Source organism: Astyanax mexicanus, chromosome 9 (assembly GCF_023375975.1).
Source record: "Astyanax mexicanus isolate ESR-SI-001 chromosome 9, AstMex3_surface, whole genome shotgun sequence".
Classification (NCBI taxonomy): domain Eukaryota; kingdom Metazoa; phylum Chordata; class Actinopteri; order Characiformes; family Acestrorhamphidae; genus Astyanax; species Astyanax mexicanus.
This window is the reverse complement of record NC_064416.1, coordinates 8,353,728-8,366,180: the sequence shown is the minus strand read 5'-3', so window position 1 is coordinate 8,366,180 and position 12,453 is coordinate 8,353,728. Positions and strand designations below refer to the sequence as shown.

The window sequence follows — 12,453 nt, the reverse complement described above, 5'->3', positions numbered from 1 at the left end:
TCCCCGTTCATTCTGTTGAATGGGGTGGACCCACGTCAATTTGCGGGAACGGCTGCGTTTCCAGTGCAGTTAAATCTCAGAAACGCCCAAGAGTCCAGCAAGTTTGGGAGTTATAGCTGTAGAATAAAGTGGCCGAGCGATTCCTTTTTTTTATTTCTTTTTTCTTGTCGGAGGCTGGACCATGATAAACGCAGGCGTTAAGCTTGACACGCCCACAAGCGACAAACGCTGGGCGACACAAGCGACTCGTCGCGTTCTAGTGTGAACACAGGGCTAATGTGTGTTGTGTTATGTGTGTACGAGTGGTTAAGATGCAGCAGTGCTGCTGGAGTTTTTAAACACTGTGTTTTTCACTCACTGTGCTTCACTCTATTACATGCTCCTACCTGCATTTTCTTTGTTACATATAAAACAGATTAATGCCACTTAATCAATGTGTATTTAACCATAAACTTGCTAACACAGTAAACACACATGAACAAACACGATAACACATGACTTCACATGTTCATACATAATAACACATGATCACACACTCTACACACGCTTGTGTTATCAGTTGTATGTGTTAGGACGCTCACTCTCGGCGTGCAGAAACATCACGTCATCCTGATTTGTTTGTTTGATTCTTCATAACTGCAAATCTCTCTTAATTTCATTTGTATGTTAATTAGGCTAATCAGACCCCCGCGTCCTTTGTCAGCAGCGAGGGGGATTTAATCAGGCTTTATTGTCTTAGTTTGTCTTCCCACATCAACGCTAAATTACCTACTGTTTAAAAAGTGGGATTTTGTATTAATCCACATCTACATAAACAGAGTTACTGTGCAGGATAGACGTCAATAGGTCGACGTTTACTGAAGAGAACAGTTTTCATTGATATAATACTATATCATATTTTCATAAATATGTATGATTTAACATAATAATACATTGTTCCACAAGTCCGGCATCAGCAGCAATGGCCATGCACAGTTGGCCATGCTCTCTCTGGGTGGCCAATTGTCCCACCCATCCAGCTGCTACTCAGCTGTATATCCCCCATCACTAGTGATGCCACAACACATGGAGGATAAAGACTAGCACATGCCTCCTGCGATACATGTGAAGTCAGACTCCGCCTCTTTTCCATCTGCAGATGGAAAGCATCACTGCTTGCTCAGAGGAAAGCGCAGCGACTTAGTTCTGATACATCAGCTCACAGACGCCTTGTGCTGATCCACATCACCCTAGAAGTGATGAGGGGAAATAGCTCATCTACTGTACCGTACCCACCCAGAGAAAGCAAGGCCAGTTGTGCTCTCTCTGAACTGCGGCAGCTGATGGCAAGCTGCATGATGGGGATTCGGACCAGCCTTCTCCCAATAATAGTTTCAGCGCTTTAGACCACTGGACCATTGCAACACTGCAACACTGAAGAAAGGTAGACCTATTATTTAAGAAAAATGTTTAGAAATGTTAAAACACCAACAGTGCAAACAATGATTCACAGTCCTAAACATCGGCAAATTAGGCTACAAGAATGATGTCTGAATGACTTTCCTCTAATCTTTTATAATTTAACATGGTTTTAGAATAGAAAATAAATTCTAATGAAAGTATTTTTTTATATAGAGCTTATACAAGTAGTCTATGTGCAAAAACACAAAATAAAGTGATACAGCTATGCACTGCACTGCACTGCAAGTCAAGTGTGTAATACGGACAAGTGGAATGTGCACCGCTCAACTTTTTTTAAAACACTTTGTTACTTTGCTGTATTGTGGTTAATACGCCATAGCTTTATTAAAAATAGCATTAAAAAACAGATGCCTATGTTACAGTCCATTTTTCTTGAGGGGTCGGGTTCAGGCAGAAAATCTAAGTTCTAGATCATGAATATATCTACACTAATGGATGTGGAGATCAGAAAATAAGGTGTGTTTAGGTTAACTTCTGGTGTATTGCTATCTTAGCAGTGGAAAACACAGGTGCTCCACTGACTGAATACAACCTAGACAGACGTGAACAGTCAGACGTTCATTGCTATCTTGACAACACAGTCACAGCTACAAATGTCACCAGTCCTGTTTAAAATTTGTATAAACATTTTCTAACCTTTAAAAAAGCTTTTATTGTGGTAGTTTCTGCCTCTGCAGTGCCCTCTCAGGTCCAACTGTGCTATAGGCGAGGATAATGTATCTGTGTACTTTTGTAATCTGCAGAGCAGTTGATTAATAATACCGCCCCCCTGCTGACGTTCAATTATCTGCTTCTTAGCTCTCCCTCTTGCCCCACTCCTAAACACATACATCACCCAGTGCCCCTCCCATACTATCCCACTCATTTTTTAGCCTTTTTCAAATTTGAGCTGAGGGTAGAGTCATACCAATACCAATCCTCCAAAGTTAATAGAGCACCTGGCTCTTAAAGAAAATTGTAACTGAGACTCTGGATGGTTTATTTTAAAAACACACCCATGATTTATTAGGAGAATAAATATATGCATTTTGCGCATTTCAAGGCATGTAAGATGTTGTCCTGTTGTTATGATAGCAAAGACACACTGACACACCCTAAATCAAGCAGTTTAGCTATAGATCACTGTGGAAACCCCTTATAATGAAGACATTAAATCATTTTAAGTTGCATCCATTGCTGAAACTGATGTGCAAATGCACACACACAGCTTATCTACCCCATTTATAGAAGTATATATAAGTAATATAATAGGACTCTCTGGGGCAAATAAACATATTGGCACCTTGTCTAATGCCAGGTTTGGGCTAGAAGGGTATAAAATCCCTCAGAATTAAGCTGTGGAGCAGTAGAACGGTGTTCTTTGGAATGATGGTGCTCCATCCAGTACTTTTGCTTTGGTATCTTATTAGGGTGTATACTGTATATGATAATAAATCTCTAAATGTAGGTATTGTAATATTTGTGTGTTTATTTTGTCTATATTGCATTAAACTGTGTTCAGTAAACAGACCCTGTTGTGTTCTGCTATAAAATCTCCGTCAGTGTGTCAGAGTTTTGGTGGAAATGTGTTGTAAGGTTGTAGAACTGTATTGTACTGAGTGCTGCTGTGAGAATCTGAGGTTCTAGGTCATAAAGAGTCCTGGCCTGTCCCCTAACCCTGAACCCATTAGCTGCTACTGTGCTGTAAAACGTGCTGAACTGAAAGATAAGCTCACTGGGCTCTGTGATACTATTAAAACTGACGGTACTGTTTTAATATATGTGTTTAGTACTGGTGCAGTGTATTGGTTTATGTACATGTTTAATGGCCCAAATAATGTATAGCTTAATTTTTCGTTTGGAAATATAATATATTTTATTTATAATAACGTTTCAGAGTAGTATGTTTGTGTGACCAATGGGCTTGTAAGTCTTCATAGGACAGTCTTACCGAGCAGCTACTTTGACAGCAGCTGTGGTATCCAGTGTTTATGTGGTATCTGTTATGTGTTTTGTGGTAAATATTGTGTGTTTCTATGGTATCCAGTGTCTATGTTGTATCTATTGTGTGTTTCTGTGTTATTTTTGTGTTTCTGTGTATTTTTGTGTTTCTGTGATATCTATTGTGTTTTTCTATGGTATCCAGTGTCTTTGTGGTGTATATTGTGTGTTTCTGTGGTACCTAGTATTTTTGTGCTATATAATGTTTCTGTGGTAGATATTTTGTTTCTCTGGTATTCAGTCTTACTGTGGTTTGTGTTATTGTGTTATCTATTTAATAATCTATTGTGTGTGTTCTATGGTATCCAGTGTTTCTGTGGTATCCAGTGTTTCTGTGGTATCCAGTGTTTGTTTTTGTGTTACCCATTGTTTCTGTGGTATCTAGTGTTACTGTGGTACTATTGTGTGTTTCTGTGGTATCCAGTCTTTCTGTGGTATCCTGTGTGTTCTTGTGCTATCTATCCAGTGTGTCCGTGGTATCTAGTGTTTCTGTGGTATCCAGTGTTTCTGTGGTATCTATTTTGTGTTTCTCTGGTATCCAGTGTTACTGTGGTTTGTAGTGGTTTTGTGTTATCTTTTTATTAATCTATTGTGTGTGTTTTTGTGGTATCCAGTGTTTCTGTGGTATCTAGTGTTACTTTGGTACCATTGTGTGTTTCTGTTGTATCCAGTCTTTCTGTGGTATCCTGTGTGTTTTTGTGTTATCTATCCATTGTGTCCATGGTATCTAGTGTCACTGTGGTATCCAGTGTTTCTGTGGTACTATTGTGTGTTTCTTGGGTATCCAGTGTTTTTGTGGTATCCAGTGTTTGTTTTTGTGGTATCCAGTGTGTCGTGGTATCTAGTGTTAATGTGGTACTATTGTGTGTTTCTGTGTTATCCAGTGTTTCTGTGGTATCAAGTGTTTCTGTGGTATCTAGTGTTTTTGTGGTATCCAGTATTTCTGTGGTATCCAGTGTTTCTGTGGTATCTAGTGTTTCTGTGGTATCTAGTGTTTCTGTGGTATCCAGTGTTTCTGTGGTATCTAGTGTTTCTGTGGTATCCAGTGTTTCTGTGGTATCTAGTGTTTCTGTGGTATCCAGTGTTTCTGTGGTATCCAGTGTTTCTGTGGTATCTAGTGTTTCTGTGGTATCTAGTGTTTCTGTGGTATCCAGTGTTTCTGTGGTATCTAGTGTTTCTGTGGTATCTAGTGTTTCTGTGGTATCTAGTGTTTCTGTGGTATCTAGTGTTTCTGTGGTATCTAGTGTTTCTGTGGTATCCAGTGTTTCTGTGGTATCCAGTGTTTCTGTGGTATCCAGTGTTTCTGTGGTATCCAGTGTGTTTTTTTTGTTTTATCCAATGGTTCTGTGTTCTGTAATATTCAGGGTCTCTGTTGTATACAGTGTTTTGTGGTATCCATTAGTTCTGTACTAATAAGGTATTGAGTTGAGTTGAATATAACAGGCAGTAAAGTCATTTGTTTTTAGAGATAATATTAGTTAAAGCTTCTCATGTTGTTAACGTAAGAAGCTCATGTCAGAAACCGAACATGTCTTTTGTAATTGACTGAATCTGGAGTCAATCATCAATCAGGATCAGGGATCATTACGCTTATTTTGATTTTTTGACAGAACTGTTCTACACCAGTAAATGTACTATTAGAGTGATGCTGGTCAGTAAGCTTATCTGTGTAACCAGCGGGGTATGACTTAGCATTACTTAACTCATAAACAGGAGCAATGCTAATCAAAGCAGCACCACAGCGTGCTCCTCTCAGAGCCTCTGATGATCCATCATTAATTAATCTCCATCTATCACCCTCACTGCGCTGCGTCTGGAGCTGATAATAGCCTTAAACCCTGAGGGAGGGGAGAGGTGAGCTTTCCAGAATATTCTACAGAACCACTAGTATTATTATTACTCTTCATTTTAAATATAATTAGGATAAATGTAATTATGATAATTTACCCTTTTAAAACACCTTGTGAAACACCTCTCATGCTTCAACTGACTGGCCACTTTATTGGAAACACCTACATCTTATTTGCTTTTATATCAATGATAAACAAAATAAACGTTCACACTCGTTCATTCTGTTTATGATTGATGTAAAAGTTTTAGCTATTAGATGCCAACAGGCACATATTATGGGTTTGTTCATTGCCAAGATAGCGATGAATGTCTGACATTTAACGTCTGTCTAAAATGCTAAAATGAATCAAAGCCCACCATATAGTGACTTAGAACAACGTTTGCAGAATTACAGTTAATCACAAAAAAATATATACATTTTTTTCTGAATTTCTATTTATTATTAGTTAAATCTAAAGGTGACTTTACAACCTAAATATGTTCCTCCTTAATACATTTACTGTTATTATATCAGGGTTCTACTTTTTTGCTGTTTTTAGCAAAAGAAAAAATCACACTGTCCTCATTTCCCATTATATATCAACTAGAGACAGATTATATCTGTCCAGAATCATTTATTTTACTTTAATCCTGGATATATGGAGATATTGGGAGTGCATTATTATTAGTATCATGACATTCTGGATCATTGACTTCTGTTACAAATCTGATAAAATTCTTGTATTTTTTTTTATATCTCAGGTAGCAGTGTGGTGTAAATCGTATGCAATAATAAAATAAAATTTTAATTTTGTTGCAGTAGTGTATTCTTAAAAAAAAATAAAAATTTATATCGCGTATCGAGTATCATTATCGCGAAAATACCATGAAATATCGTTATATTATTTTAGGGCCTTATCTCCCACCCCTTGTTCATATAAATGTTAGATAACCCAAACCCTCCTAGTCTGTTATCAGAACAAGACATTACCCAAAATCTTCAAAAGTATTTATTGCAGTCTATTGTTTCATTGCTCTCATCCCTGACCTCTCGTGTAAAGCTGCTGTTGTGCTGAATTCAGCACCCCCGCCAGGAAAAGCACCCTCTCTCGGGAACACGCAACCACGTCTTCTTGGCTTTAACTTTACTTAGAAAATGGAAATACCCACGATACTTTTCTAAGCTATGCTGACTCGCAAGAAATACAGAAAAGGAAACGTCACCTGTGCCAATGGCAACCACTGGCATAGGAACCAAGGGAGGATTTTAAGGGAGGACAAATCCACCTATTTCTGATATCTCCCTTGGTTCCTATGCTAGTGGTTGCCATTCATCTGCAGGCCTTTTTCTGAAGACCTCACCTGATCTGCAGGGATTCTGTAGACCCCCTGCATGATGAGAGATATCAGGATTGTCTTTTTATCAGTAAAACTTGTGATCAGTCTGAATGATACATTTTTTAAATCAGTGAAGTTTGACAAATCGATTCTGTTCTGAACCCCATTTCTCTGTCTGTCTGTCTGTCTGTCTGTGTATCTGTCTGTATAGAGCAGGGCGTTTATCCGGCAGCTCCTGGGCTGTGGCAGTGTAATGAAACAGGCCTGTAGTGAATAGAGCGGGCTGGAGTCTCAGGTGTTGCTGCAGGAAATGCACATGTAGCCTTTCCCACTTCATTAGACGCTGGGCAAAATCCACTTTAACCCTGCTGTCCGGCTCGTCACACCCCCCCGCCTCTCTGTCCCTGCAGGATGAGCTCAGGCTGGAATGAAAATGACATGCATCAGTTTCTTATACAGCCTGTTTCTGTCACACCTGCTGCAGAATTACATCTTCAGGGTCCCACGCTAACCTCTCAACTATTACATCACTCCTTTACTCTAAAGTGAGAGTTTGAAGAAACTTTATTTATGTCCTGCTTTTCACCAAAACTAAAAGTACATCAACCAAGGCCTTTATTCTCTATTTTAGTGATCTATAGGCAAGCCGTTAACTGTGCACAGTGCAGCTTGATTTAGTGCATGCTAGTATGTCTTTGCTATCGTAACGACGGGAAAAGTATGCCTTACACAAAAGGCTTATACCTATTCTCTTAAATATTCATGATTGTGAAAAATATTAATTTAAGAATCATATATTTACAAGCATTGTTGCCATTAAAATGATAATAATAATAATAATAATACATTTTATTTCAGGCGCCTTTCTGTCACTCAAGGACACCTTACAAAGTGCAAAATAAGCATTAAATAAACATACGAAATACACAACATTTAAAAACAGGTTAAAAAAAAAGGGAAAACAATCAGATGGAATAGGCAATTTCAAACAGGTGAGTTTTGAGGGTGGATTTGAATTGTGAGAGTGAGTTAATTTGTCTGATATGAGGTGGTAAAGAGTTCCAGAGTTGGGGAGCAGAGCGGCTGAAGGCTCTGCTCCCCATGGTGGTGAGGCGAGCAGTAGGGACGGTAAGGTGGATGGAGGAAGAAGATCGGAGGGAACGAGATGGAATTACAACCTGAAGAAGATTAGAGAGATATGGTGGAGAAAGATTGTGAATGGCCTTAAAGGTGAGCAGGAAGATTTTGTAATTGATACGGAACTTTACTGGGAGCCAGTGGAGCTGTTGGAGAACAGGAGTGATATGATGGAAGGTGGGGGTTCTACTGATGATACGGGCAGCTGAATTCTGGGCCAGTTGAAGCTTATGGAGAGTTTTATTGGTGAGACCAAAGAGAAGAGAGTTGCAATAGTCTAATCGAGAGGTGACAAGGCTGTGTACAAGAATGGCAGTGGCATGAGGAGTAAGAGAAGGGCGAAGACGGTTTATATTGCGGAGGTGGAAGTACGCAGACCGGGTAATGTTGTTGATATGTGATTGAAATGAGAGAGTACTGTCCAGGATGACACCCAGACTCTTTACCTGTGGGGAGGGGGAGACAGAGCAGTTGTCAATGTTAAGAGACAGACTGTTGGTTTTGGATAGTATTGATTTTGTGCCTACGAGGAGAACCTCAGTTTTATCACTGTTAAGTTTTAGTAGATTTGAATTGAACCATAGTTTTATTTCAGACAAACAGTCAGTAAGGTAGGAGGGTGGAAGATTTGAATTGGGTTTGGTGGCAAGGTAGAGCTGGGTGTCGTCCGCATAACAGTGGAAATGGATGTTGTATTTGCGGAAGATATTTCCAAGGGGAAGGAGATAAATGATGAATAGGAGGGGCCCCAGGACAGAGCCCTGGGGCACACCTGAAGTGACAGGAGAAGGCAGAGAAGTAAAAGTTTGATGCAGGCAGAAGGCATGAAAATACTGAGAATAGACTGTTTGTGTGGTGTAAGATAGCAATGAGCATCACAACACGCCTGTATCTAAAATGTGCTTCTGTAGTTTTTAGGGATGTGATGAGATCTCGTGGCACGAGATCTTGTGAGATTAAAAGTGACTATATTTCTCGTCAAGCTTAAACCTGTCTCGCGGGAAAAAAACAGTTCAGTGTGGACTTTTTAAGAGGGATCTGGCAACACAGTAGCGATAGCAGTGAGTGTGGTGGCTGAGCAGTGAGAGCAGCTCTCAGCAGAAGAGGAAAATTCAGGTATTTGTATAGAAGATGCTTCTGCTACTTTTAAGTTGTATATCTGGCTGCGTTTTGGCTCCAGTGGAAACAATAAACGGTAACAGAGTGGCCAACAAGACACAAACCATATATAAATACTGTAAGTAAATCCTACACGTGACTGTTTCATAGGCAGCTGTACTAATCCCTTAGCTCTGTACTGTATAAAAAAAATGTTCTGTCTCTGTTCGCTCTTCAAGCATAGTCTTAATATGACTGGTTATGGTTATGCATAGTTAAATTACAAGAGATTTAGGAGAAAAAAACACACAAACCATAGGCTTAATATGACTGGTTGTGGTTTGCACTTATTGTTTGCACTATATAAGACCTAGAAAAGTTTTATTTTTATTTTTAATTCTTATTCTTATTCTATTTCTTATAAAATCAATGTGTGAGAGAAACCAGTCTGTTAAGTTTGTGTTATATTATTTTGTCAAATAAAACTCTAGTTTTCAAGCCATTTTTTATTTTTGACTGTTTCTTTAAAATTTTATTTTTAAATCTCGTCTCGTCTCGTTCTCGTGAAACCAAGTATCGTGTCTCGTCTCGTCTCGTGATATTAGTGTCTCGTCACACCCCTAATAGTTTTACATTGCTGTGTTGATATATATGATTTTTGCACTGTAAAATGTAATAGCTGTCATCACATGTTAATTGTGAAACAATAAACAATGTTAGCTTACATAAATTAGTTATTTGGAATGTATACATTATTTTTTTTGTTTGAAAACAAATCATTGAATAGACTATACTGAAGTTAGAATTGTTGATGATAGTAAAACATCTGATTTTGGCAAATCTGTTTTTTTCTTGCTGCACAGCACCCTTCAACTATACCTCCCTATACCTACTACTACTGTAAAGATATGATACCTAGTAAAACGGTTTCTCGAAAAACATTTAGAGTACTTTTCAAACTATAAGGAGCACTATCAATTAATGTCTATAATCTCTATTCTTTTAATACATAAGGCCCACTGGATTATAAGGCACACCAATTATAACACACAGTAAGCAAAGTAAAATTCTTACTCTGCCTGCACTTTAAAGGAACAAAAAATGCAAATAACTCTCATCCGTGTGTGTGTGTTTAGTGCACGTGCCGGGCGCACCTATAAGAATGAACTAAAGCAGGGGTATTTAATTAGAACTCAGTACGGTCCAGTTAGAGAAAATTCCATCAGGCCAAGGTCCGGACCGTCGTCCCTTTAAACTTGTGTTATGATTCAGTGCTTTATCCTGTATACTGAAGAAGCCTATAGTAGTTCTCTCAGTGTTTTATGACGTCAACAACTGAAAGACAAAAATTACAAATACTTTTCAGTATATTTCAACCATATTGAAACACCCTCAATAATTTAACTTATCAAGTCTATTAATGTGAATCTGTCTATTAATGTGAAACTTTAAAATGCTATATTTATTATTATATTATATTATTATTATTATATTATATTATTAGATTTAGGCCTGCCTTTCATGATAATTACATGAATTTTGCTAAACTTTGCTAGAATATCAGCTTTGTTTAAAACAGCAGTTTTATTTTATTTAATATTATTACTGTTGATGGATGGATGGATGGATGGATGGAGGAGACGTTTGGTGATCTTACAGCACACGTGATTGGTCTGTGAGTTTACTGCAGCGCAAAGCACGTATACCTCAGACAAGTAAAAGTTCTGACAGCTTTAAATAAAAGCTGTCAGAATTAAATCCTTCTCAGTAGTTTACTGGTTTGGGTCCGCATTGGACAACATCTGGGTCCGGACCGCGGTCCGCCTATTAGTGACCTATGGACTAAACTAAACACAAAATCCTACCAAAATGTAATCTAACGAATTTTTAAATATAAGAAAGAAAAACTCTACAAAACAGTAGAAAACATTAAAGTAATATTACTGAAAAAAAATGCAAATAACTCTAATCTGTGTGGGTGTTTAATGAGCGGGGGAGCATGTGCAGGGCGCACCTATAGGAATGAACTAAACTAAACTCAAAAAATACTTACAAAAATATGTTTCTGTGATGGAGCTTTTAGAGCTTCATATGCCTGGTTTCATTCAACATCCCAGTTAATCATTCTGTTTATTGCCTTTAGCCTCTTTAAGTAGCTCCAGTTCCCATCTAAAGAGTCAAACTTCAGAATTTCTCAGCATGTCTCTTAAAACTTATAACAATTTTCTATATGAACCTGTTCAGATTCTATTAGTAGGTTTATTTAAGTGTGTTTTTGTTCCTCAGCTGAATCCGTGTGGCCGGCTGACTATGCCCCGGAGCCCAACGTCCAGTGAGGATGAGATGGCTCAGAGTTTTTCCGATTATTCAGACGAGTCTGCCTCCGACAGCTCCAAAGAGGAGACCATCTACGAGACCATAAAAGCCACAGCCCAGAGGCCCACCAGCCGCATGGAGGACATCCAGTCCAACTCGCTGGTCATCAGGGTGGTCATTCCTGACCTGCAGCAGACGGTGAGCTCTGAGTGTGTGTGTGTGTGTGTGTGTGTGTGTGTGGTTTGTGATCCTATCGTAGACCCACTGAACTCTTGGTGAACTGAGCAGCAGCTGGAGCGTGGTGTGGAGTCGGAGGCGGCGCTCTGAGCATCATTAGTGAGGAAAATATCAGCAGTGTGAAAATATATTCAGCCATAATTTAATGACGGTGAATCACCTCCACTGATATCAATCCACAGATCAAAAATAATATTCATATCATGTGTGCAGTCAATCCTTAAATGAGGGGTTTCTAATAAAGTGGCCACAGTGAGTGGAAGCACAAGATTGGTAGGTAGGTGTTTCTAATAAAGTGGCCACAGTGAGTGGAAGCACAAGGTTAGTATGTGGGTGTTTCTAATAAAGTGGCCACAGTGAGTGGAAGCACAATGTTGGTAGGTAGGTGTTTCTAGTAAAGTGGCCACAGTAAATGTAAGTACAAGGTTGGTAGGTAGGTGTTTCTAATAAAGTGGCCACAGTGAGTGGAAGCACAAGGTTGGTCTATAGGTGTTTCTAATAAAGTGGCCACAGTGAGTAGAAGCAATACTTTAGTAGGTGTTTCTAATAAAGTGGCCACAGTGAGTAGAAGCAATACTTTAGTAGGTGTTTCTAATAAAGTGGCCACAGTGAGTGGAAGCATAAAGTTGGTAGATGGGTGTTTCTAATAAAGTGGCCACAGTAACTGTAAGCACAAGGTTAGTAGGTAGGTGTTTCTAATAAAATGGCCACAGTTAGTAGAAGCACAAGGTTAGTAGATGGGTGTTTCTAATAAAGTGGCCACAGTGAGTGGAAGCACAATGTTGGTCTATAGGTGTTTCTAATAAAGTGGCCACAATGAGTGAAAGCACAAGGTTTGTAGGTAGGTGTTTCTAATAAAGTGGCCACGGTGAGTGGAAGCACAAGGTTGGTAGGTAGGTGTTTCCAATAAAGTGGCCACAGTGAGTGGAAGCACAAGGTTGGTAGGTAGGTGTTTCCAATAAAGTGGCCACAGTGAGTGGAGCACAATGTTGGTAGGTAGGTGTTTCTAATAAAGTGGCCACAGTGAGTGGAAGCACAAAGTTGGTAGGTGGGTGT

At 39.0% G+C, this 12,453-nt stretch overlaps 1 protein-coding gene across 1 annotated transcript in view; it reads left to right on the top strand.

Annotated features, from left to right (window-relative positions):
- LOC103033205 (SH3 and multiple ankyrin repeat domains protein 2) overlaps nt 1-12,453 on the top strand; it is a 230,313-nt gene that overhangs the window by 62,976 nt on the left and 154,884 nt on the right. The window contains exon 2 of the mRNA XM_049483310.1: nt 11,131-11,358. Within this exon, the coding sequence (XP_049339267.1) occupies nt 11,155-11,358 (204 nt within the window). The 5' untranslated portion in view covers nt 11,131-11,154. The remainder of the gene's footprint in view (nt 1-11,130; nt 11,359-12,453) is intronic.